We start from the raw sequence: 26,233 nt of genomic DNA, 5'->3' as shown, positions 1-26,233 counted from the left end.
GAATTTTACGAGATAATGTATGCACAGTAGAAATTTTATCCAAATTAGATAGGAATGAAGAATAACAAGCCAAGTCTGATTTTCAACCTCAGATTCCATCGATGGAAATCATTCAACACTCGAGCCCGGTCTGATTTTCAACCTCGCCTTCAACTATTTAGTTTGGATTTTTTCTCGATAGGGGAAACTATTAAATGACGATAAAAATAATAATAAAAAGAGTGGCAACTACCAATTTTATTTTATTATTTTTAATAGGCAACTACCAATTTCAGAAAGAGATTTTTTTTAAAAAAAAAATAGATTTTCTTGGGAAGAAGCCTCCTTTAATGTGTGACAGCTGACGGGAGTGATCACAATATAAACAGATTAAAAAAATTAATGACTGTGTTGTAGTTTTAAAAAAAAACAGTGACCAACATGCAAGGAGACCATTTATATAGCTTACCATGAAAATAATATTCTATTCATTGGGTATCTTTCCGAATATCACCCATACTAGAAACTGAAGATAAAAGTGTCCATTTATACGATCACTATTAAAGATGTTTTTTAGACAAATGTAAAACTCAAATTTTAAGTTTTAAACAGCTCATTTTCCACTCAGATTACCAGCGAAATACCATACTTTTCGTTAATGATAAAAGTAGTAACTTCAACTATTAATGAAAAAACATGAGAGAGACTTTGATGAAATCTAAACATTCTCTTGCATAATCCCACAAATTCAAACGTGTGGTAATTTCAATTGTCGGTTTTCCCTTCCGAATAACTCACATGAACATAAGAACCAAAACTGGAAAAAAATTGCATATATAATCAAATTGCACATGTTCATTTTTTTCTTGTTCCCACTATAGACTTTCATTTTGATATTATTTAAAAAATATATATATATCGGGTTTTACAAACCATTACATTATTACAACTGATCCTACTTCATATCTTACAAGCTACGACACCGTACTAGATAGACAAACCCCAATCTGGTAAAACTCGGAAGAAATGGAGAAAACGGAATAAGAAGAAAAAACAGGAAAGAAACCCTCACCATGAATGTGCTGAAAGGATCACAAAATGCCCGACCACCCTTCTTCCACTAAAAGCAGTACAAACATAATTAAAGCTCATCTGTGGATCCGGCGAGCCCTTGCATCATGACTTTAGCTTATCCACCTCTTAATGTGAGGGGCAAATGCCGAATGGGTGGCCGGGAGAGTCTAAAAATCAAGGTTTTTAAATACACACTGAACAAGTCTTCATTTTCAAGATAGCAAACCAGCTAGTATAGCTGCGGGATCATTTGGCGGTATTTGTGGGGTTGGTTGAGCTGCTGCTGGTGCTGGTGCCGCTTCCCGAGGAGCAGTAGGGATGCTAATCAATTGTTCCTTGATGAACTCCTTCAACCTGCAGAAAAATATAAGAAAATCTGCCAACAGCAAAGATTGAAACATTATCACTGTGATGTTTAGCTACATACTCGAATGTTAACGTAGGATCGCCTGAAGCAAGTGTCATTCGCAACTGGGTTCTGTCTGCTGGATCTGTTTCAATTCTGACCTGAATGTTGCATAAGAAAAAGCCGTATGAAGTGACCTTCCCCAGATTCTAACATGGATAATTTAAACATGTCCAAAGGGAAAGTTATAAAGACTAGATTTCTCTACACACAATATTCAATTCGAGTGACCCAATCAGATAGAAGAATGAAATGGCTGGAGGAAGAAATAGATGCAGGTAGTTTCAGAACAAGTTCGGATCCTTCTTAAACCAGAATAATAAATGTAATACAAATCATACAAATTGAATAACTACCAAGCAAGGGGAAAATAGTGAGTTCCTAAGATGCCATCATGTCATCCGAATTTACCACCATGCTTTACCGTTATAACCAAACAGCCATGTTGGTTGAACAGAATATTTCTTACCAGACAGAGAATGGCACGCATACTCTCCGAGTAGAAGGTTGTGCTTGCAACTAGATTGTTAGGATTTGGATCCTGAAAATAAAAACTTAAAGGTCAACAATGCTGCTTTAAACGAGAACAGGGTTGTTCAAATGAAAGAGACTTACAAGCCCAGGACAAATCATTATCCGAAAACTGTTGAGTAGATTAGCCATTTCTGGAAGAGGCATGGGTTTTACACCTCTAACCTGCACAATTTGGAGCAACTAAATGAATTGGGGAGCCCAGCAGAGAAAATGCACTAGTCCGTAAATGGTAATATGGGCAAAGCATACATTGAACAAGGCTTCATTATATCATGGTTGTTTACACAGTTATGCGAAAGTGAAGGAGGGTGTCCACATATATAGCACACTCCAATTGAAATAAAATAAGGATGGGACTAGCAACCCACTTTATAGCAAAACATACCAAAGGATAAATTGAAACACAATCTCTCCACACCATTCCCAACCAATAAAAAACACAAAAAACAGGAGATATACATACAACTTCTTGAAGTTTCAATGGTGGTCCTGAAAGAGATCTCCATTGGGAGAAAAACTCCTCCGCAGTCACTTGAATAGGCTGCAGAAATTTATTCAACACGGCAGGAAGGCGAAGCTTCACGTTAACCTGTAAAAGGTAATCATAAGTTACCTGGTATAATTAAACCAACTCCTACAGGTTTATAGAAGCACAAAATATACAAATTATCTGAGAGTACCATATTAGTCCCAAACTTGTAGGAGAAGTCAAGAACAGCTACATCCCGGCTCGGCCGAAGATTTACAACTTCAAGTGGGCATTGAACCTACACATATAATGCGCGCACACACCAAAAAAAAAAGCTTCATCCTCAGTGAAGTATGACATGACAAAAAAACATCAATAACTTAGCCAGCAACTAGCTACAAGCATAATGAGTAAATTTCACCTGTGCTCGAGGAGGTATCGTGTCAGGCACCAATGAAAGCTCCATCTTTAGATGAGCAGGAGTCAATATTATAGCCTGAACAGAAACGACAGGAGCAGTATTCTTGTTTCCCAAGAAAAGAACAAGTCGTCCATGATGACCTCGCCACTCTGCTTTAATGCCAATCTGAAGTAAAGTTTAGTGCGAAATTCAGCAACTTTTTAGAAGCTTTTACCAACTTGAAAACCAAAAATATATCCTAGAGTATCCCTAAGAAATAAAACAAATGAGCAGATAACAAAAACTACAAAATATGAAAAGTAAAGGGTTCATACCTGAATGTAAGGATCCTCATATAGAACACCACTATCTTTCAAGCATAAAGCATGAAATCTTTCAGCAACATTTCCTATCGGCTGCAGATGCAAGTATAAAACCAAATGGTAAATCTTATAATACACTAATCAAAACTGCCATGCAACAATGGTAACTTTTAGGCTTTGCTTGTTGGGTGGAAAAATGAAAAGAAAAATTGAGTGTGCTTGGTAGGAAAGAAAATGAGAAGGATGGCCATTTTGCATCATGTGTAAAAACAAATCATTCTAATTTGGAATTAAAAAAATAAGAGAAAATGTCAAAATATGCATCTTTCAAAGCTTAATTTTCTTTCCTCTCATTTTTCAACTCTACCAAACAATGAATGAAATAAAATGCAATTTTCTTTCAATTTTTCCATCCTACCAAGCACACCAATGGAAAGAAAAAATTAATTCTCTCTCTTTCCACTTTTCTAACACTTCAATTTTCCATCATTCCAATTTTCTTTCCACCCTACCAAGCAAATCCTTAATGTTTGTTAGCATGTTGCAGGATACCGTAACCAGAGAATTTTCAACAACAAACTGGAAAATAAATGCTCTGTACAATGATGACTTGAGGATATGTGAAAAGAAAGGCATTATAATCATACAAATACAATAAATAAACTACAAACAGATAGAACAATGGAAATAACTTTCTCTAAGGCGGCAACCAACAATAGAATCCCCCAACCTCATCTTCTCAAGAAGTGAAGGAAAAAAATCCCATTCTTTTTATATTGGATAAAAGAAAAATATAATTAAATGAAGAAAGCCGCGACCCAGCATGGAATGCAGCCAGTAAGCACTACTAACAAAGGCAAGGAAATGAGGTATCAAAACTGCGTCGTAATTTTTAAGTAATGGGTTCAAGGGCTGTTAATGAGGTTGGATCACAAAACGTTTTAGTGTCCTTTTAGACATCATTAGTAGGACAAATTAAAACCAACTTTCTTCCATGTTGATAATAAACCACATAAAGGTTCCATTCTGATTTTTGAACTTGGAAGGAGAGATTTAAGTTTTAACCCGGGTAAACATTATATAGAGAATGCAGTACCTGAACTGTATTTGTCTGCTCTTCCACAGGCACTATGGCTGAACCATCAACTGCATCTGAACCACCTTCCAATCCGGAGATGGCATTGTGCTCAGATTGGACAGTAGCACCAGGAGGGCCCTCAATGGCAAGTGGGCCCAAAATATCACTAAGGAGGTCAGCTGAAGGAGGTTGTGTATCTACATTACTTAAAGCACCATTTTGTTGAGACAAGTCTGTTGAAGTATCATTCTGCCAAGATTTCAAATATAATACTAGTCCAAATTAGATTTAAAACAAAAGCTACTAACATGAATTATATATATATAAAACATAGAAAACAAGTAGCTACTAGGATTCCAAAAGATCTAACTTCACTAGTAATCATGCTGGGCACCTTTACAAGACTAAGCTCGCCAACCGAAATTGGTGATGTTGCCCCATTAGCAGGGTGTTGGTCAGTTACAACCAAAGCATTTGATGTTTGCTGTTGAGAGCGCAACTTGATAGCGCTTTGCTCTGCAGTGTCAGCCTCAGAATATTCTGCCCTTTTGATCAATGAAGACTGTACATTGAGGACATGAGCATGAGTAACCATCACTTGAATCAAGATTAACACGGGCCATCTGCAACTCAGAGCTGGAGCAGGCCATTCTAAACAAATATTGCAAAGTACACGCACCTTACGCTCAGGAAATTTAGGCATTTCGGCCAATATATCCATTAGAGGAGCACCTCTCTGACACAATGCAAGGTATTCAACAGCTCGTTGTTGTATCTCAGCATCAATGCAACTCTCATATCTGAGTTAAAGAATAAAATATTGAATTAAGCAATTTTCAAATTTCAAAAGACTAGATGAAATGTTAACCAATGTAGAGAAAAATTTATAAACATTAAATCTCACTTGTTGAATATTGCCCAAACCAGGATCTTATCCCATATATATACACATACATATAAAAGATACCCACCAGTAAGTACAGTGGGGTATGACCATGAGTGAGAAAAGTAGAGAGAGAAAGAGAGCGGGTGCGTTTGGTCATTCATTCTCCGGTGAGGAATGGACTGTTTTTGTTGGAAATCTTAGTAAGAGAGTTACCAGAAGTGAGTTAAGAGAGATTTTCAACCATTATGGTAGAATAGTGAGGGTCTTTATCCCAAGTTTTATGGTTAAAACGAATTATAAGTCATCAACGTTTGCTTTTGTGCAATATGCGGTGGAGGAAGGTTGCAGAAGAGCAGTTATGAATGTAAATGGAACGTTGATTGATGGGAAGAGAGTCACTGTGGGGGTGGCTAAGTATAAGAGGGGCCGGAAGAGAGATGCAGAGGTTAAAAGATCTCAGCTGGAAGGAATTAAGCCATGTAGAGAAGCTAATGGCAGACAGCAGGTTGACTTGGAGTCACCGAGAAGTTTGAGAGATGGCAGAACGTATAAGGAGGTTGTGAATGTGGATAACAGTAGGAGTGTGGATCAACAAAGAAGGGTGAACAGGGAAGGTCAGAAGAAAGCAAAAGGAGTAAGAAATGTCTGGGATATGCACATCCCTTCAGAAGATTTTTGCTGGGTGAAAAATTCCTTAACAGGGATTTTTAAAGATACATTTCAGCCTGTTATGGTGGTGCGAGCTTTGGCAAAAGAGGGGTTCCAGGTCAAGATAGTAAAGTGGGGATATGTTAGGAACGCATGCATTATTATCTTCAATACAAATGAAGAGTTCCTGAAGGCGTGGTCGAGTCTTAGAGAGAAACTTTACTGCTGGTTTGATTGGGTAGATCCATTGTTGAGTGAAGATGGAGTCCCTTTGGCTTATTGCTTGGTCGAGTTGGTTGGGTTACCGCTTCTTAGTTGGAGTATTCCTTTTCTAGAGAAGCTTGGAGGAAAGTGGGGAAAGGTTGTTTGTATCCCGGAGGGAACAAGAAACAGAGATGACCTCTCTTCGGCTAGAATGCTGCTAAGGGTGGCAAGTCCGTTCGATGTACAAGAATCTGTTATTGTAGGATCTTATGGCAGATCGTTTAAAGTTAAAGTTAATGTGGGATCCAGCTCTAATGCTTTCTCTGAAGCTTATGGAGACGTGAGGCAGACTGTGTCATTTGGCAACTGCAATGACGAAGTGTCAAAGGAGGAAGATGGTAGAAACAAAGATAAGGTAGGAGACAACAGGGAGAACTCTGCGGAAGGTTTCTGGTCAAAAGTTGACACGTGGCTTCAGAAAAGTCAAGAAAGGAGGACGTTAGAAGAAGGTGGAGATCAGGATTTGGAAAATAAGTCAGACACTCTGCCCAATAGTAATGGGGTGTCAGACAAGTTTGAATTTGAATTAAATACCAGGGGGAGTTTGCAGGCCTTGGGCTGAGAGAGGTTGCAGCCCAGAGTTCAGCCCATTCGGAGTCTAATTGGGAGGCTTATTCTCCTGTTACTAAAATTATTCCAGCTGGCCCTGCTGTGAAGTTGAATTGGGCTAGGCTAGCAAACAAGAATAAGGAGCAGAATCTGTCTGAATTTTTTGCAGAAGAAAGAAGTGTATCAATAGAAGAAGGAAAAAATGGGGATATGGAAGATGAAGATATTATGATAGGTTTGTCAATTAGGAGTGCTCCTGTTGGCAGAAGGGGAAGAGGACGCTATGCCCGAGTTTATAAAAGGTCAAGAGATAGAAGAATATGGTTGTGTCCAGCTATTGAAGATGATGTCTTCTGTCCCATGGCTTCTCCGAAGCTTAAGCAGAACAATTCTGTTCCTAGAAGTATACAGCAGTTTCCTACGAATAGTATTGGAAAGGGACAAGATAAGGACTTCAATGGTTCTGCCGATTTTCAGAATACATCTACGGTCCCTACCATTTGTAATGATGGTGTTGAAAGGGTGGAAGCTATTTCTGTGAATGCTTCAGGGAAAGGAAATGAAAAGAGAAGGAAGAGAAGGAAGAGGAGAGCCTTAATTTCTGAAGCTATTGACTTGGTTAATATTTCGACTGCTTCTTCTTCCTCTTTGTGGAATTACTGAAGGAAGCAGTGGATACTTGGGAAGTGTGTGAGATGTTAGGTATTTCATTTAAGGAAGGGAAGGAGGCTTTTATTGATAAATTATTATGTCTTGGTCAAGAGACAGATGCAGTTAGGGGTGGATGAAGGCTGCTCAGTTTTAGCTGAGTGTAGGGGGAGTAATTCTTTTTTATGAATAATTTTAGTATTATTTCGTGGAACATTAGGGGTCTTGGGAGGAGGGAGAAGTGTGTAGCTGCAGCAAGGTTAGTCAAGAAGACGAAACCAGTTTTTCTTTTCATTCAAGAATCTAAGTTGGAAAGATGCCATGGGGCGATTTTTAGAAGGATTGGAGGTAACTTGTTAAAGGGGGTGTTGGTTTCTCCAGCACAGGGGTCATCGGGGGATTGATTACATTGTGGAATGAGAACGTGGTTCAAGTCATTGATCAGTTTGTGCATAGTAGGTTTCTGGCGTTAGTAGGAAAATCTAAGCATGGTTCTATGGAGTTGTAGCTATTAATGTTTATGGGCCTCCAGTCGAAGCTGAGAAGGAGGTTTTTTATGGGGAGTTGCTGAAGTATGTTAGAGCTCTAAATTTACCAGTGTGTCTAGGGGGAGACTTCAACGCGTATCTTGATTCAGAAGAAAAGATAGGCAAATCACAAAATTGGCATACTATGGATATTTTCAGGTCATTCGTACAAAAAGCCAATCTCATTAACTTGCCTATGTCAGGAGGTTCTTTCACTTGGTGCAGTAATAGAGAATCTTCAACATGGGTGAAATTGGATAGGTTCCTTATCTGCGCAAGATTCCTTAAGATTTTCCCTAACATTGTGCAGTCGATTTTACCGAAATCTATTTCAGACCATAATCCAGTCTTGCTGGAGGATAAATCTACAAATTGGGGTCCAAAACCTTTTAGGTTCTTTAATTTTCTATTAGAAGAACAAGGTTTTGATGATTTAGTTGCAGACTCACTGGAAGTAGAAGAGAAGAAGAACAATAGTGGTGGAATTTTCAGAATACTGCAGGGTGCAAAAAATGAAATCAGAAACTGGTCTGGAAGTGGACATTTAGGGCTGTCAGAGTCAATTTCGTTGCTGGAAATTAAAATTAACAGTCTGGATTTAAAGTGTCAAGGTGGAAAGCAGTCTGCAGGGGATTGGGCACAATTGATTGAGTCTAAAAAGGAATTATGGAGACTGTTAAGGATTGAGGAGAGAATTTGGTTTCAAAAATCTAGAACAGATGGATTAAAGATGGAGACAGGAATACAAGGTTTTTTCATCTTAGTGCATTGAAAAGGAATAGATTCAACACTATTCATTCGATCAATTTTAAAGGCAAAGTTATTTCGGATCCAGAAAAGATAAAGACAGTGTGTTTAAGTTTTTCAAGAATGCATATAATGAAAAAACTACACTGGAAGTTGAGGGCTTGAATTTTGATTTTAAACAGTTGTCTCAAGTTCAAAGTGATTCTCTAGAAGAGGTGTTTACAGAGCAAGAAGTGTGGCAAGCAATTTCATCTTCGGATAGTGCAAAAGCACCAGGGCCGGATGGCTTCACAATGGGTTTTTACAAGAAGTATTGGAATTTGTTGAAGGTGAAGATTATGGAGTTTTTTTCAGATTTCTACAATGGAAAGCGGTGGGTTCATGGAGTGAATCATGCTTTTATTACCTTGATTCCAAAGAAAGGTAATCCTGAGAGTATTGAAGATTATAGACCTATTAGTCTAGTGGGCAGCTTGTATAAGATTCTCTCTAAGGTTCTTTCGAAAAGACTTTCTTCTTGTGTTAAAGATATTGTTAGCCCTACACAGTTTGCGTTTATTCCGGGGAGGCAATTGTTGGATTGCGCCTGTTTAGCAAATGAAGGCATAGATTATTGGAGGAAACAAGGGCTGCAGGGGGTTGTTTTCAAAGTGGATTTTAGCAGAGCTTATGACACCGTGGATTGGCAGATTCTGTTAAGGCTTATGAAGGAGATGGGCTTCGGAGAAAGGTGGTGTTCTTGGATAAATAAGTGTATTTCTACAGCTTCTATATCTATTCTACTGAATGGGTCTCCTACAAAAGAGTTTCATATTGCTAAAGGTTTGCGACAAGGATGTAGTCTTTCTCCTCTTTTGTTTAATGTGGTTGGTGAACTCCTTCATATGATGTTAAATAAAGCTGTGGAATTAGGATTATTTCAAGGGTTTTCTTTTGGAAATGTGCAAAACAGTTTCAATTTGACCCATCTTCAGTTTGCGGATGACCTAATTATTTTTTGTCGAGCCTCCATCACTCAAATTAAAAACGTTAGACGAGTGTTGATGATTTTTAGTTTTATGACGGGGCTTCATCTTAATTTAGTTAAGAGTAAATTGTATGGTATTAATGTGGAGGAGGACACACTGAGAATTTGGGCTAGGGACATTGGCTGCTCTATTGGTTCATTTCCGACAGTCTATTTAGGCCTTCCGCTAGGGGCTAAAAGAAACTGTGAGAAACTGTGGGAGCCAGTCCTAGCTAACTTTGATAAGAAATTGGCGGGATGGAAAGCTTCTTCTTTGTCTATGGCCGGTAGATTGGTGCTTATTAAGTCGGTTTTATCCTCTTTACCTATCTTTTATCTCGCTATTTTCAAGATTCCAGCTAAAATCTGTCAAAAATTAAACTCTTTGATGGCGAATTTTTTATGGGGTGGAGGAGAAGAAAAGAAGAAAATGCATTGGGTGAGTTGGAATAAAATTTGTAAACCGAAGTGTGGAGGTGGTCTAGGAGTTGTTGATTTGAAGCTTATTAATAGAGCACTATTGGGAAAGGGTGTGGAAGTTTGCCAACGAAAAAGAATCTTTGTGGAAAAAGTTCTTATGTTCTAAACATAGTGTTAGTTGTCTTTCTATGGATGTCAATAAAGTCTCCTCCCATAAGGACTCTTGGATTTGGAGAGGTATTGTGAATAGCTACATGAAGGATGATTTCTTTGGAGGATGCATTAGATCTCATGCGAGGTTACAAGTTGGGAATGGCAATTCGATTTTCTTTTGGAAAGATACATGGTTGGGGGATTTTCCATTGAAAGTTCTTTTTCCTAGGATTTTTGCTCTGTCAACAAATCAAGGGGGTAAGGTTGCTGAATTTGGTAGTTTTGATTTGAATGGTTGGGAGTGGAATATTAAGACTAGGAGGAATCTATGCGATTGGGAAGTGGCTCAGCTGGTTGATCTATTGGACAAGCTCAATGTTATCAAATTAAATGAATCTTTGGAGGATTGCATGCTTTGGGTTGGTGCGGGCGAGGGTTTGTATTCCGTTAAAGCTTGCACGAAATCTTTCTACTCAGTGGATGAGGATAACTTTAGGTGGAACAAATGTGTTTGGCAAGGTCTGGTTCCTCCTAGAGTAGAGGTTTTCCTTTGGCAACTATCACTTAATAAAGTAGCGGTTAGAGGGGAATTGAAGAAAAGGGGGGTTCACTTAGGGGAGGACTCTCTATGCCCCTTTTGCAATCAAGCAGAGGAATCAGTTCAGCATCTGTTTATTTACTGCCAGTTTTCCTGGGTACTATGGAACAGAATCATAGCCTACTGGGGTATCAAGTTAGCCTTACCTACTGATCCTTCATCAATTATAATTTCATGGTCTGTTCTTAGGCCATTTTCTAATATGTGGAAGTTTATTCCGGGGGCTGTTTTATGGTCGATTTGGAAGATGAGAAACGAAATTGTTTTTGAAAGAGGCAAGCTGGACACATCCTCATTGTTTTTCACAGTCAGGTTAAGGCTTGCGAAATGGTTCCTAGCTAAGTATCCTTTATCCTCTATTCAAGTGGACTCTCTAATTGGTGATCCTTCATTGGCTGATAATATTTCAGCTTCTCTTGATTCGAACAGGCCTGTGGTTTACTGGAGTCCTCCTCCAGTCGATTTTTTTAAGTTTAACGTGGATGGAGCAGTTAGTAGGGTTGGGTTGTTAGCAGGAATTGGGGGCATTCTTAGAGATTGGAATCGGATTAAATTGATGTCGTTTTCAGAAAAAATAGGGCCTACTCCTATTATTTTAGCAGAGTTAAAAGCTATCAAAAGAGGAATAGACATCTTTGTGTCATCAGAATGGGTATTGAAGGGAAGGCTTATTATTGAATCTGATTGCAAGCTAGCTGTGGAGTGGTTGAAATATCAGGAGTCAGTTCCTCCTTTTCTTTTAAATTTTGTCAAGGATATTGCGGATGCGGTTTCTGAGTATGAGGTCATTGTGAGGTGGATTCCGAGAAGATGTAATTGCGAGGCAGATTTGCTTGCAAAGGAGGGGATTGGGTAGTGGGTCACTTTTTTAGTACTGAGTTCGGAGGTTTTTAATCAAGGCGTTATAAGAGTGTGCTTAAGTTTTATGTATCTTAAAGGAGTGGTTCTAGTTTTATGTAATTTTTACATTATCAATATATTAAGGTTCTCTATTCCTCCTTCCCCTAGTAGGTTCTGACCTCATGGTAAGGGCTACTTAGAAGGAGGTTTTTATGAGACCTACTTTTCCTATCAAAAAAATATTGCCCAAATCTGACTTTGCAGTTCTTGATCTGGTGGATGAATGTGCATCAAAATCTTTGCATAAGCTGATAAAAGAATAGGAATGGTAGTAGTCCTGGAACACGATATCCATTATAAGTTACTAAAATACATGGAAAGTAAATACTGCCCAAACAGAGATAATCAAGGTATAAAGACTCTTACGATACAGTAGGAAGCTTCTCATGTAGGAGGCTAAAGATTTCTTTTGGACTACACCCAGGCCGTCTAGCCAATAGGTGGCTGTATTCTCCAAGAATGTAAGCACTGACCTGATACAAACAAATTCCATAGTGAACTTATATATCTCTATCCCTGAAATATATAAATCTTGATCAAACTTGGTGCTGAATAATATCAACTTGGAAGAGATTAACACAAATAATGAAATCTGATTGAATTTGGTTAATAACAAACAAGAGAAAAGGCAGAAATATTCAACGCAGCATGGTGCATATCTCGGTCCATTATACATAGAATAAGTTAAAAATGAAAATCCCTTTGATATCGAGAATAAAATAATGACCCTAAAATGGACATGACTGATGTGAATGAAGCCAATATGCTAATTTAATGAAAAACCTTAATTTGTCTTGTAAGGAGACCATCTGTGATATAAAGACCAGTTTCAATACGCCAAGATCTCTAATCTGATCAAATATGCTTTTCCTACTGCTGAAGGATGGATAAACCAACCCATAGAAAATATCTTACTGCCATTTTTAAATAATAGTATGGAATGATTAAACAGTTCACATGAACCATACACTACTTCCAAGCCCACACAACTCATCAGGAAAAAAAATACAAATTGACGAACCTTGACCATGGTCTCATGTACAGCAGGCTTGTCAAGATACTCTTTGACCTTTGCAGCGGCATAAGTCTGGTCACAGGAATAAAAGTCTCAGCCCGTAAGCCATCAAAGATGAAGAGAATATTCGGTTATAAAATTCAGAAGTAAATTTGTCAGAGAATTTACGGTCACCTGCAGGTCATCGTTGTTAGTAACAAATTGCACAACACGGAACCATATGTCATCACTAATAAAATCTCCCGCCTTGTCAATCAATTGAAGGATAACATCCACATACCTGCAAGATTTAGGCAAGCTAGTCATTTTGACATGGAAAACAGGCAATCATATGATGAAGTTAATTTACAAGATAGAAATGAAAACACCGAAATATAAAATTTTGTCATAACGTTAACAGTTAATATCCAGCTTTAACAGAACATGCTTACCATGACAAATCAGGAGCAAACTTCTCTGCAAGAATGGCAGCCTTAAGTGACAATTCCTCACGCATAGTGAAATCAGCCGAGCTGAGATACTGGTAAAGAGATTATGGTGATATTCTCATCTTATGAAAACAAATCATTCAAGCATTATTTGAAGTAAAGATTTTCATGTTCACGACTATGTACCTGCAATAATTCTTCAACAATGTCCTTTGCATTTGTTACATCACACATTCCATAAAGCAAATCAAGAGCACGCCTACGGATACTGGAAATTCCACACAACTGTTAGTCAGCAAAAATAAATCTTAAGAGCATACAATTCAAAGCATAAATAATTTAATTTATATAATATAAGTTGCTTGATTATTGCTTACAGTTGCCATTTATATATATAATATTCCATCGTTGCTCTTTTTTTATGTTCCAAGTATTTCCGTGTATAATCAAGGGTCTGCAGAAGGTCATATCGCAATACATATGGCATAATATACATTGGATACATGTGCATCAAGACAAATGAAGAGTCAGAGCTACATATGCTACAAATTAAGGTTTTAGATTGGAATTAAAATCCTAACTTGTCCTGTCAAATAACCAGATGAGGAACTCGTTACCAGACAGTGTCAAGCACTGCTTATACACTTTGGCATGCCTTACATGGGTAAGTGATAGATGTTGCCTAGGTTTGAGTCTGATTATCAATGATTCACAAAGAAGAATCAAGCAAATAACAATTTAACTAATAGATGTTAGTATGTTACCAAGATATAAGCCTGAATAAAAAGGTTTATATTTTTTCGTATCTTCATCTTGAGCTAGTTCTCTCTCAGTTTGGAAACTGACTCTACTAATGGTCTTCTGTAGGTTAATAATTATGCAAATGTTCCTTGGTAGATGAACCATATTGGAAGTATAAAGGCAAGAATAATCATCTTTCTTTTAAACACATTTTGAAAGAGGCAACTTCCTTGTCAAGTGGTCTGGCGCAACCGGTGTTAGTTGGAAAATTGATTTTATAGCTCTCTTACAATATTGTTTTCTAGGGGAATTCCCTGTGTTTACAAGTCTAGATTGTATACATCTTGACCTTTAAGCATCAATCCAAACTGCCTTTAGGAAAAATAAAACCCTCAAAACTGCAAAATAAGAAACTCACCTGACATCAGGGTCCTTCAATGAAGTGATGATCTGTGCCTGATGTCTTTTGATAATCTCTTGCACATCAGTAACCATTAGCATCCTAGTCATATTTTCCTGCAACCAAAAATCATTAGGTTATAGGTAACAACCCTGCATTGGCACATATGAACATAATTGCTACCATTAAAAGTGAACTAAGTTCCAATGTTTCAATAACGTACCAAACCAAGATACCTAATATTTGGTTCACGGACAGCAATGAATTTTCCAAGAAGGGCCACACACTGAGACATCATCTCCTTTTCTGCATCAAGATGCATGACCTGTAGCAATGTGCAACAAAACATAGAAAGGAACTCTTCAAACACATGTGCTACTTTAGAACAGTGACATATGTACATGGTTGTATACCATATGATGCTCTAGGAGGGACCAGGAGAGTGAGGTAAACAATATAGACTAAACAATTGCAATATGTCAGAAAGAGGCAAGAAAGGAAATAGTGCCACTTTTAAACCATCATGTTTTTCTTCTTTGTGCAAGTACAGAGTGAGGTGTTATCATCTATACGAAAATACTTCTATTGCATTCTTAAATATGGCAGAATATGCATGTGTGGATGCTAAAAAGAAAAGAATATATAGTCGGGGAAAGAATTTGATAATAATATATTTCTCATGGCAAAACCAGAACTTGGTACCAAACTCACAAGAGCAAGGGCTTCAAAGAGGACAGCGTGCGATGCATTATTCTTATTCACGTTTTTCACAACATCAGTTCCCATTAATATCCTTTGTAAGACCTGAAAATCAGCGTGCAAAGTTCCTTCAGTATCAAAATGATCATAAAAAAATCAAAAGATGAGTCTATGGAAAAGTTGAAACCTCAAACAATGTTCTCCGTGTATAAGGATCTTCAATCGTAGGAAAATACTGGAGGACCCTCATCGTCTTAACCTGTTATAAGAGAAAATAATGAATATCAGATAAGCTTTGCCTGAAAGGAGTTCATAATTACTAATAATCCAAAGAAGAGATGGGAAAAAGAAAAACAGCAAACAATTCGAAACAATTACCAAGTAGCCTAGTGCAAACAGTTCTACACAGTAATCAGACCAGGCACATAACAGTTTTTTTTTCCAAGCTTGGGATTGAATTCGTATAATTTGTAGGAGTGAAACAGAAGTACAAACCTGAAGCCAGGGAGATGGGATACCATAGTAAGTATATTCCTGAGGAACATCTTGGTTCCTTGCAAGGCGCTCCAATATCTTAACACACTTTGGAAGGCAAGACCAATATGCTTCATGATTATTTGATACCAATGCAACAAGAAGGCTCATAGAAGATGTCAAAACACCAAGATCACGCTCATCTAAAAGTTGTGCCATTCGATCGGCCCTAATCGTAGGGCAATAAAAAAAATCAGAATAAGCACAACTAACATAAAAAAGCAGCCACTTGGGATAAAGCTTTTAACATTCTAGCATACCAGCCATCAACATTGACAATGTCAGGGTTTTTCCTATACAATCGCAGCAAACATAATGCAGCTTTTTTTCTTACAAGTGGTCTGCAGCTGCTAGAAAGCTGGAAAAACAGATTTCATCAGTGACTTATTTTAGAAAAGCACTTGAACTTCAAGAAGTTTCTGGTCCCTTACAAGTAACTTTTGAACATCAGGTGCCAAAGATTCAGCAAATTCCCTCCCGCCAATATTGCCAACCTACAGAGTTAATTCAGGTCAAGAGTAGATATAACAATATACAAAAAAGGATGAAAGTAACAATATGAAAAATACAAGGAGCATCTAGAAGACTAGAACCCCGAGCAAGTTTTTCAGCCTTACCATAGTTAGTGCAAGGCACTGAAAAGTCTCATTTCGACCAATTATATCATTGCGTACAGTGTTGATTGCTAGTCTCAGAAAATCATGATTTTCATTGAGTAAACAAGAAGTCACAATGTATCCAACCTGTGATCAATCGTGGGAGAACAAAAGTTAAACCACAGACAAAATGGGAACATGCAGATTTCAATATCAAGCATTCAAAGCATGATAATTAATTAATTAATTACACAAACTTCCATGATAAATCCATTATTTGAGATGCACATTAAAATATTTTTAGAGATTAGGATAGAATTATATAATGGATAATTGGTTATTATACAGCTTCTACAGTAGAAAATTTTTCAATCTTTACTTTTTGGAGACACGTAGAATGTACCAGTAATTATTATAAGCATAAAGCAAAAAACCTTTCATGGTAGTGCATATTCTAACAAGCGACACACAGCTCATATGTCCCAATATGTTATCCTCTTAGCTCTTTACACTTTAGTTTTATTACCTTATTCTTTCTTGGGGAAAATTGGAATTATTATAACTACTTTAGGCCTTGGTTACAACTCTTCTACCATTTCATTTTCTTTCCTGCTTTCGAACAGAATGTCATTTCCACAGCATGTATCCACTAGATCTTTCTCTCCATTTAGTATCTCACATACGTGTCTCTAACCATATTAAAAGGGCAAAGGAAAATGATTTTACCTGCTTTTCAGGATACTTTGGTGCAGATATCAAGGACACAGCTTTCATATGACCAAAATCAACATCATAACCCAGCATGTATATATAAAGCATTTTCCAAACATATTTCTTCTTCTCATATGGTGTCAGTCCCTGTCAGAAGAATATGATCTTTCAGTATGAAACTTTTCAGTCATCTTCATAAAACGCTCCAAAGCCCTTGTCACTAGACAAGCCACTAAAGGTTCTGTTTAAATGTTCCTAGAGGGAATGGCCAGTGTTTGGATAAACTTGGCTCTAGGTTTTAAACGGCACATGAAAGAATGAGCTAAAACACCTAGATATGTTAGCTATTAAAACAAAAACCTTCATATCTAAACAAAAACGCTACATTCCTGAAGCTGGAGAACAGGCTAAAATTCACAAACAGCCCTTAAATAAAGAAATGTATGGATTCTTGTAGAAGAGAATGAACCTAACATTCTAGCATGTTTGAAGCTGGAGAAAATGCTCCATGTGAAAGAACACAAATGCATTTTTGGTTTCTTATTGACTGTAGATTATTTGCACGAACCTTTATGAGAATCAAAGATGAAAAATAGTATGATGATGCAAAATTTGTGCAAATAAATTTCACAACAATCTAAGAGAGTTGTTGGTACTTGGCACACAACTTCTTGTGAGGGAAACATCAGTTAGATTGAGAACCTTTGTCTTTTCCCATTCAACGTATAGAACATGAAAGGTGAATGCAGAAAAGCCCAAATATGGACCGCTAAAAAGTGTGCTGACAGGGTGATGTTAGAAGAGATAGAGAGAAAGACAAACCGTAATTCTAAAGTAAAACCAAATCAAAGGCTTCAAGGACAGTCTCCTAACTATTGATAAAATCCAACTAAAGACAAACAGTTGGATCTATAAAATCTAAATAAAACAATATTTGCAATTTGAATATGCCAAGTAATTGAAAAGTTCATCACTTTATGTAAATGCATCTTTAAAAGTTAGAATCCTCACTAGCTGTTACAATATTAAAGTTTTAACAGCATAGTTCAAATGTTTGGCTTTTTAAACATGCTTCTGCATGAAAATACAATCAATATCAACTTCCCGGCCTTCACTGCCAAATTGGTGAGAACTGACTCCTCAAAAGGAGTCGTAGACCTCATGTTCAGCAGCCAGATCAAGCAAGCTTATTACATGAGACCTATTTCATTTGCAACTCTATATAATTTATGCTTTTACCAAAAGCAACAGGCTTGTTTGATAAGAGTACTGTCGTACTACAGTGACAGACCATGGTGCCTACTAACTATAGAACCATAGAAATATGCATGTTTGGAGTTCAGTACCTACAGGCTTTTTAACAGGAAGATCAAGTTGTGAGAGATTCTCATGATTAGTGAGCATACTTGGTAGCATTATAAAAAATTTCACTCAAGTTAGGCTTTGCAAAATTTGTTAGAAGTCTTAAGACTATGAGCTTCAATCCAAGCACACACTATGTGGCTCCAGTTGCTTGAGCTTTTATTATTATTTTTTCCTATATCTTCCTCATGTTTTTACTTCATCTTTAATTTTTCCTTTTTCATTTAATATTGAAAGAAATAAAAAGAAAGTGTGCGCCTACATATGATATTTGACATAAGTTTGGCCAGAAAAAAAAATTAGCAGTGAAGGCTTAAAATGATAGCAGTTTTCTCACTCAAACAGCTGCCACTACTATTCTGAAACTACGAGAAGCATTTTTCCTAATAAATTATGAGAGATTTCATTTGTTATAAGCTTATTCTATTAGTCCACTGAAATGGAAAACTAATGATAAATTTGCTGGTGTTCAAATGCATATGTTTTAAATGATAAAGTTATTATAGATATAACGAGCTAGTTTCTATACTTCAAAAGTATATAAAAAGAAAAGGAAATGTAACAAAAATGATAAACCCTAAATAGACTTTAACAGCTCAAATAAGTTCACCTTATGCTCTCAAACAAAACCAGAATTCCAACAAAATCTAAGTACATATATAAATAATTAAAGTCTACTAATTCTCGTTTTAAATGAATTTTATAGGAAGCACTAAGAAAACTTGAAAGTAAGTTCGATCATTGTGTTAACATGTCCCCTTAAATTACAGAAAATAATTTTAAAAATTTACTTCGAAACCCTAACCTTCTCGTTTTTGAAACGATTACGGACATTGCCTAGCTCTTTATCGATACGTAAACGCTCTTGATCTTTGTTCTGGCAATTTCGAACATCGCTTATAAAAACCGAGAGCCCTCTCATCCCATGCATCGTCATTACACTTCAATCGACCAGATCCACCTCTTCTTCCCGCTGGATCTGCCTCTCGATTTTCAGATCTTTCTATTTTTTGTCTATCAACAGAAACGGAGAAACCGATCCCGCATAAAGAAATCGATAAGTTTTCACAGGCGAAAATGAGGTGTGTAAAGTAAACCGAAAATTTCAAATTGAAGTAGAAATGATTTGAATCTAGAAGAGAAAAGAGACAATGAGAGAGATATAAGCATGCTCACGGGTTCAACCGGTCGAATCGATTTGATCGATCGAAAGAATCTGACGACATCATAATTATTTAAAAAATTAAATAAAAAATATTAAAAATATTTAGTAAAAAATAATTTTTTATATCACAAGTCATATTCAAAGCAAGTCATAACATATATAAATTAAAAATTATAAAATCAAATGAAACAAAATGATTTAAATTAATTACAACATAATATTTAAGGTAAAACGTATTAAATATAATTATATAACTATAATTAAAAAATAAATTTGAGGTTAAAAAATCATAACAAAATTATATTGTTTGATTTAATTTTTTTTAAAATTTCAAATGGTTAAGAAACATAGAAGAGCATCCAAAAGTCTAAAAAGTGAAAATATGAGAACAAAATAATCTCACATTGCTAAGAAACATATAAGAGCATCACAACTAATTTCTATAAATAATAGAGGTAATTTGACATTCAAAATCATGGAGCTTTTTGGTGAGCATTGAGTGAACTATTTTTTTACTTCAATTAAGTTCGAATTTTTAGGCTTCAATTAAGTTTCTAAAATTTTTTTAGTTCAAGTCTTTTTGAGTTCAAGTTTCAATATTATATTTTGAGTTCGAGTTGAATTTGATAATTTTTAACTTGTGAGTTTGAGTGGAGTTGAGCTTACTTTTAAAGTTTTCAAGTTTGAGTCGAGCTCAGCAATACTCGAATTCGATTTGGCTCATTTAACAAATGACGTTTGGTTTAATTTTTTATAAAATAAAATAAAATTTTCGATTTTTTCCGGTTTTCAGTCAGTCCGATTTGAACGGCTCAACGATTTTGGCCGATTCACTAATAACGATTCAACCAATTTAGATTGAACCGGACTAGACAACGATTCCTAGTTGAACCGACCGATCCGGTCCTATTTTCAAAACAATGGATATAAGGGAGACGATGGTGGAACAAATATTTGGAGAAAGCAAAGCAAGCCGTCGAGAAGAAAAGGTGCAGTATAGATACGACCTATTTTTTAACTCTTTTTAATTTAATTTAATTTTGTTTATTTGTTTTATGTTTTTATTTTATATTTTTTTAAATTTAAATTAAATGTACTAGTTAATAGGTCATCTGAGTTGACTTTTTTACATTTGCATTTAACTTAACCAAGAGGCTTACAGTTACAGCTAAGATGTGTGCAAGGTTTTCCCCCCCCCCGCTTACAATGAGGAATAGATTGTTACTGTATGGCTTTGAATCTCGGATATACTATCATTATAATTGAATTAAATGATAATATTATATTATTAAAGTTAAATGTAAAAGTAAATGTTTAAATTATATATTAATTTGATTTTAGGTGATTAAAAAAATTTACTTAATTTTTTTCGTTGAAAGTATATGTCTAATATTTTTTTCATTATACTTTTAAGTGTCTATATCGTAATTATAGTTAATAAAATTATCAATTGACATGTATTATGTTTATATTTTTTGAAATGTAAAAAAAATTAAAAAGAATTATTTTTTTCTCTAAAATACCAAAAAAAATCTATACTCCTAGAATTTTTAACTCCAAACTTCTATCACTGTGATCGACCTTCACCGCTGGTCGTCACCACTACAACCATTGCCCTTTCAAGTGGTGATAATAAATTGCAGTTTGGTAAATGATCTCCACTCCATCACCGTGCACCACCATCATCAGAAAAAATAAGTATTTGTTTAGATGGTGAAAAGAAATTTAGGCTTTTCCCAAGAAGCAGAAACAATTGGAATTGGGGGAATAGACAAAATGACATGATAAGGGTAAAACCCAAAACACAAAATTCAGTGCACAAGTGACAACTCAAAGAACTTGTATTAAAGCAGAAATATGAACTTCTATTTTCTAGTTGTTGAAGAGCATCGTAGCCAATGAAGGTTCCTTGTGGGTTGCATTGGTGAATATTTATATCATTGAAGGGGTCGATTTCTGAAACTTTGAGATTAGGGGATTCATGAGTTCCAGCTTAAGGAAAACTCTTTCTTTGCGGAGTGAGACCTATTCCCTCTTTATAGTTGCTAAGTTGAGGGTTGATGATACTCGTATGATTTGGTCCGAAATTAGGATTAAGGGGGCTAAAGTTCATTGACGTAAATTAACTGGATTCCCTTTGCATGTGCCTAAGCATGCAGTTATTACTTCGCTTGCTATACTGAATAGGCTTGCAACGAAAGATAACTGACACTGAATAGATTAAACTCTGTAAATTCAGCTGTGTATAGCATGAGGTATTGTTAATTAGCATATGTTTTCTTTGTAAGACACTCTTACTCTCTTTATAACAACTTACTGCTTTTTCATTGGATATATATAAAGCACACAGTTTATCCCAAAAAAAATCATTCTCAAATTGTATATATCCGCAAAGAGAAAAGAATATTATCAATAATAGCATTTTCTTATCAAGAGTATGAGAATTCTATTCAGCACATAAATATATTTGATCAAAAATATAATAGAATATTCATCACATATACTCGATCTTTTAAAATCCTGGTAGGTAAAGGTGTGCATATATTCGATTAAACCAAGCTAATTGTTTAAATTAAAATGATTTAATCATTTTTTTAATTTATTCTGTTTCATCGTTTAATCTAATTCAATTATTAATTTTAAATGCTCCAATCTAATATTTATTAATTATATGCGTATACCTTATTAATTTAAATTTAATACAAATTTGAATATTTAAATATCAGATTATTCAATTTATTCCTTCCTTTAATTTAATCAATTTGTATATATTTAATTTAACAACGATTATTTTTTTTTAATAAATAAACATATATTAAAGGCAAAAAAAATGCATAATTGATTTAATTAAGAAAAAGTCAATTCGTCAATCCAGTTTTGGGTTTAGGCTTTGCTTTCTATGAAAGGCAATTTATTAATCGGATGATTTAAATTCAAAATAAGAAAGCAATTATAATATTAATCATTTAATTAATAAATTTTCTATCATTCATACCAATAAAGCCTTAAGTTAAATTGATTTATTCATTTGCATGATTAAGTCAAAATTTTCGATTATTGATATATAAAAGCCAAAATGCACACCCCTACAATCATGATAAAATAATTGATATGTCCAAGTACTAAGAGGAGGGGGGGGGGAAACCAACCTAAACACGAACAGTGATACTGACCCTAATGCAGGGAATTCTCGTAAGTCCATCTAAAAAGGCTTGTGATGATCAAAAACCAAATTTAGAAAGAAAGGGAAAGCCTTCTCTCAATGGAAAATGTTTGAACAAGCCTATGCCATCAAATTCTTTGGTTTTGTTACTATAACTGAGTTTCATGTTGATTTTTAAGACCATTCCGGCTGGCTGGTGGTGACTTCTTATTCAAGAAATAGCCAGCCAGTTATATGCATATTGCTCTGCTCTATTGTACACCACTCCATTTGGCCCAATCTACGAATTGCATACCACCATAAATATTATTGGCAAACCGGACGCCTACCGTGAAGGCCATCGCAAGCGGTGGAACCTGCTTTGCGGCCGGTGAGGCTTCTACCAGACGCTCTAATCCATTAATGATTTGATAACGGGTGTTGGAAGATACCCCAAGGAAAACACCTGATTAAGATGGCAAACCATTGAGAAGGATGAGATCAACAAATAGCCACTCCTAAGTTTATGAATCTCTATGGTAATTGCTAAGTAAACTAGTTTTTTTCAACCGATTTTCAAACTAAGAATATGAATAAATGAACACTTTTCAGTTAATAATTAAACACATTCAAGGCTCAAATACTTCAAGCACTCCATGAAATAGTCGTAACGATTAACGGATGATTAAGAAGTATGAGATTGAAGTTAAAAGTTGGAATGTAAATATGTTTAGACGTACCCCAAAGAGCAGCACTTTTCACAAGAGGTGGTACAGGAATGTCCTCATCTGATTTCCTTATGTTCCTGATCATTTAAAAGATTTACACAGGAAATCGTTCAAAAAGAAATAACAAAAACAGTCAATACCATTGAAGTTTAGAGACAAATCACATTAAGAATCTCATTGTTAAGAAGTTTGCTAAATTACAAAAATAGGAAACAATTTGAAAGAATGAAAACGTCGTGATGGTGGTGGTGGTGGGGTAAGTCTATTCAAAGAGTGTGCATGAATGCAAATTAAATCATTGGATATATTTCCCGGCATGAATGCAAGACAGATCAAACAATAATTCCTCTCAGAGAATGCAGGTGCATTGACTCCGAAATTGGTTCTCATTATAGGATTATGTCAGTTTTGCCAGTTGTATGCCAAAACATTCCGACATTATAGATGAGCAGATAAATAGATGTACAGAAATGACCTCTATAAAAGAGTTATGAACTCGAATTAGTGGAAACACCAATTAGATCTCTTGCATATTGAATTCTAGCCTCAAATTATTTAAGAAACAAATTTTACCAGGAACAAACACTGAGAAGGTTTTCGAGATATAAACGGTGAACCATGAAAAGGTACATGAAGTATTGAGAGAATATTGTACCTTTTGGCAGTCATAATCAGATTTGCAATGCCTTGGCCAACAAGACCACAGCCGAACCCTACCGAGCCATACATACACCCTGGAGAAAATAAGCCAAGAAACAAACTAACAACATAAAATATGTCATCAATAACCTTTAAGAAAGAGGGAAATAAGGGATGCTACAGTAACAGCAGAAGATACAAGTAGAGGAACCGGATGAGGAAATGCAAAGTGCTTTGATCGTGCAAAAGAATAGACAACTATAGAACAATTATCTGAGGGCTAAACTAAATGCAATATCATATATAATCAGAAAATGGAGCAACATGACCTCCCTGCTTTGACATTTCCTCTAAAGTCATTCATTACTCAGCAGTACCTTATAAAAATATGTCGCAATCCGTTGTTTCACTGAAAATTTACAACCTGGTCTTTCTGCTTCAAAAACACTGTAAGAGTAGAATAGTGCAGATTGAGTTAAATTTTTCAACATTTTCTGACTACTTCAATCTGTGTAAAGTACAAGAAAAATTTGAAGTAGAGAGGAGAGAAGCAAAATGATATTTTATGTTATATCTAAAGAAAAAAGATCTTAAGCATGAAATATATCCTAGCATCAAACAGCGAGAATGTCAACCAATGACGAACAAACACAAAGGAACATTTTAAATTCAAAAATCAAAATAAGTGCTCAGATTTTCTTAAGACATAAGCTGTTGATATGTTACGAAGACCTGCTAGGAAGAGCAGCAGTAGCACGCTGTAAGATACCAAATAATCCTCTGGATGCAGATGGTTGACCAAACCGAGCATATGGTGCTAACATACCAACCAAAGCAATGTCAACCACTATACCGACCAAAAGGTCAGCAAGGTACAACTCAAACTCCGTCCAAAAATCCTTTCCCCTTTTCTGTATTTCCGCAAATGTTGCACAGCAAGAATCGATTACTATCTGCATCATGACATGTCAAACAAAGTGTGGAAAAATCAAAAGTGGAAAACTTAAGCACAACTAAATACTCAGCATAAACTGTAATAGACAGAAAACCACAAATACATGTTGCCAAACTACAGCAAGGCTAATCAGGCTAATTACAGCATAATGAGGAGACAGCAACCAAGTCATGTGGTTAATTTTAAAGGTCAATTGGTCAGTACACTCATAATTTTATAACATGGTTTCATATGACTTTCAGAAATCATTAACATTCATCTAATCCTATGAACAAACATAAAAATTAAGCACAAACCTCTGTTCCAACTTTGAAAAGAAATGAAGGATCTGCTAGCATTCTGTTCCGGAGCATAGAGCAGTATTTTATTAAAAAGCCAAGTGGCCAAACCGATCCCTGCCCATTTCAAAGGTCAAGAAATGAGAGCATAGAGCAGTTTGCTCTTATAAAAAGATTAAAACCAATTAACTACTGCAGATTTGAAACAAATATGGAGAAGGAAGGAAACGAACAAGAACCAACACATTCTAAGCCACTTTTATCCTTAATTTGTATTAGTATTTAATTGAATTAAACCGAATTTTAAAGTACTTTTTGGCTTTTGGCCCTAAAAATACTGCTATACTTGATTAAATACCATGATAAGTAATTGCACATTATCCAATTTCAAATGAAGCCAAATGCTCTATTTAGTTGCTTATGTAATCGAGTGTAGCAATTAGTTTCTCTATATTCCTTACAAAGATTCACACTTCTAATTCAGTCCATTTTTCATCCTTTTTTCTTAAAAAATGAACAAAATCAACGATCAAAAGGCAAAAGTTAGAGCTTTTAAAACCGACCTGCAAATCCAAGTAACGAAAAAGGAATAATTTCCGTAACCCATTACTTTTCGCAGCTTCAAGCATATCCGAAGGAAGCTCCACGCCTCTGGCTTTCGCTTCCTTCATCACATCCTCAAACTTCATGAGTGGTCCAAACTCACTTTCATCTCCACTGTCATCTTCATTGCCACCTTCACCACCGTCTCCGCCACCAAATGAGCCACCTCCTCCATTACCTCCGCCGCCTCCAAAGTTAACCTTCTGTTGATCACAGTTTCCAATCTCTATAACCCTAGACTCATCATCAAAATTACCTTTCCCCCCTTCCAATGAACTACTAGTTGTGTTCCCAGTAGAATCCGGCCTAACACAGTGAACAGCAAACGCGCGGTTCGTGAAAGTTAAACGGTGCGTATAGACTGATGCTGTTGAGGCTAATTTAAACCGAGATTCGAGATTATTAACCTCGTTGAAACAAACGAACGTTCTGGTTCTGACCCCCTTGATCGTCGTTAAATCGTTGCCGGGAAAAGTAGAGATTTTGTAGGTTGCGGCCGTTGAAATTGACATTTCCGAGATCAGCGAACGGAGATATAGAGCGTAAACACGTCGGCGAAGCTAAAATTGGAAGGGACAGAACTTGAAAGGACAAAATGAGGCTTTGGGGAATTTTGTGTTTGGCTTTT

General features: G+C 36.0%; 2 protein-coding genes across 3 annotated transcripts; both read right to left on the bottom strand.

Annotated features, from left to right (window-relative positions):
• Positions 1-882: 882 nt before the first annotated feature.
• Positions 883-19,248, bottom strand: LOC120144084 (AP-2 complex subunit alpha-1-like). Of its 2 annotated transcripts, none has more exons than XM_039158239.1 (28): positions 18,901-19,248; positions 16,749-16,880; positions 16,044-16,169; positions 15,858-15,920; positions 15,687-15,784; positions 15,388-15,595; positions 15,080-15,151; positions 14,905-14,997; positions 14,417-14,518; positions 14,212-14,309; positions 13,239-13,320; positions 13,056-13,144; positions 12,799-12,904; positions 12,631-12,696; positions 11,976-12,082; positions 11,788-11,886; positions 6,074-6,079; positions 4,943-5,063; positions 4,634-4,825; positions 4,282-4,512; positions 3,198-3,278; positions 2,884-3,048; positions 2,674-2,760; positions 2,457-2,582; positions 2,075-2,155; positions 1,929-2,000; positions 1,481-1,560; positions 883-1,407 (listed from the first exon to the last, which is right to left on the bottom strand). In XM_039158239.1, exons 1-28 carry the CDS (start codon positions 19,030-19,032, stop codon positions 1,266-1,268), a joined length of 3,057 nt encoding a protein of 1,018 aa, XP_039014170.1. In that variant the 5' UTR covers positions 19,033-19,248; the 3' UTR covers positions 883-1,265. The 2 variants fall into 2 exon arrangements, with proteins under 2 accessions (XP_039014170.1, XP_039014171.1); XM_039158240.1 differs by lacking the exon at positions 6,074-6,079 and adding an exon at positions 5,168-5,186 and having other exon boundaries at positions 11,801-11,886.
• A 3,289-nt stretch (positions 19,249-22,537) lies between these two features.
• On the bottom strand, positions 22,538-26,233 carry LOC120144032 (protein RETICULATA-RELATED 1, chloroplastic-like). The gene is made up of 7 exons (XM_039158193.1): positions 25,566-26,233; positions 25,021-25,119; positions 24,502-24,722; positions 24,137-24,216; positions 23,786-23,864; positions 23,143-23,207; positions 22,538-22,868 (listed from the first exon to the last, which is right to left on the bottom strand). Exons 1-7 carry the CDS (start codon positions 26,115-26,117, stop codon positions 22,675-22,677), a joined length of 1,290 nt encoding a protein of 429 aa, XP_039014124.1. The 5' UTR covers positions 26,118-26,233; the 3' UTR covers positions 22,538-22,674.

Source organism: Hibiscus syriacus, unplaced genomic scaffold (assembly GCF_006381635.1).
Source record: "Hibiscus syriacus cultivar Baekdansim isolate YM2019G1 unplaced genomic scaffold, ASM638163v2 tig00110879_pilon, whole genome shotgun sequence".
Taxonomy (NCBI): Eukaryota; Viridiplantae; Streptophyta; class Magnoliopsida; order Malvales; family Malvaceae; genus Hibiscus; species Hibiscus syriacus.
This window is presented reverse-complemented; position numbering and strand designations above follow the sequence as displayed.

What these genes read in the sequence shown, in the direction of transcription:
- LOC120144084 (XM_039158239.1), bottom strand. Translation starts at nt 19,032, where the DNA reads ATGACGATGCATGGGATGAGAGGGCTCTCGGTTTTTATAAGCGATGTT. An exon ending in TTGTTGAAGAATTATTGCAG is followed by an intron (nt 13,145 to 13,238) that starts GTACATAGTCGT and finishes TCTCTTTACCAG; the next exon opens with TATCTCAGCTCGGCTGATTT. An exon ending in CTAACAACGATGACCTGCAG is followed by an intron (nt 12,697 to 12,798) that starts GTGACCGTAAAT and finishes TCCTGTGACCAG; the next exon opens with ACTTATGCCGCTGCAAAGGT.
- LOC120144032 (XM_039158193.1), bottom strand. Translation starts at nt 26,117, where the DNA reads ATGTCAATTTCAACGGCCGCAACCTACAAAATCTCTACTTTTCCCGGC. An exon ending in TTCGTTACTTGGATTTGCAG is followed by an intron (nt 25,120 to 25,565) that starts GTCGGTTTTAAA and finishes TGAAATGGGCAG; the next exon opens with GGATCGGTTTGGCCACTTGG. An exon ending in TTTTCAAAGTTGGAACAGAG is followed by an intron (nt 24,723 to 25,020) that starts GTTTGTGCTTAA and finishes GTCATGATGCAG; the next exon opens with ATAGTAATCGATTCTTGCTG.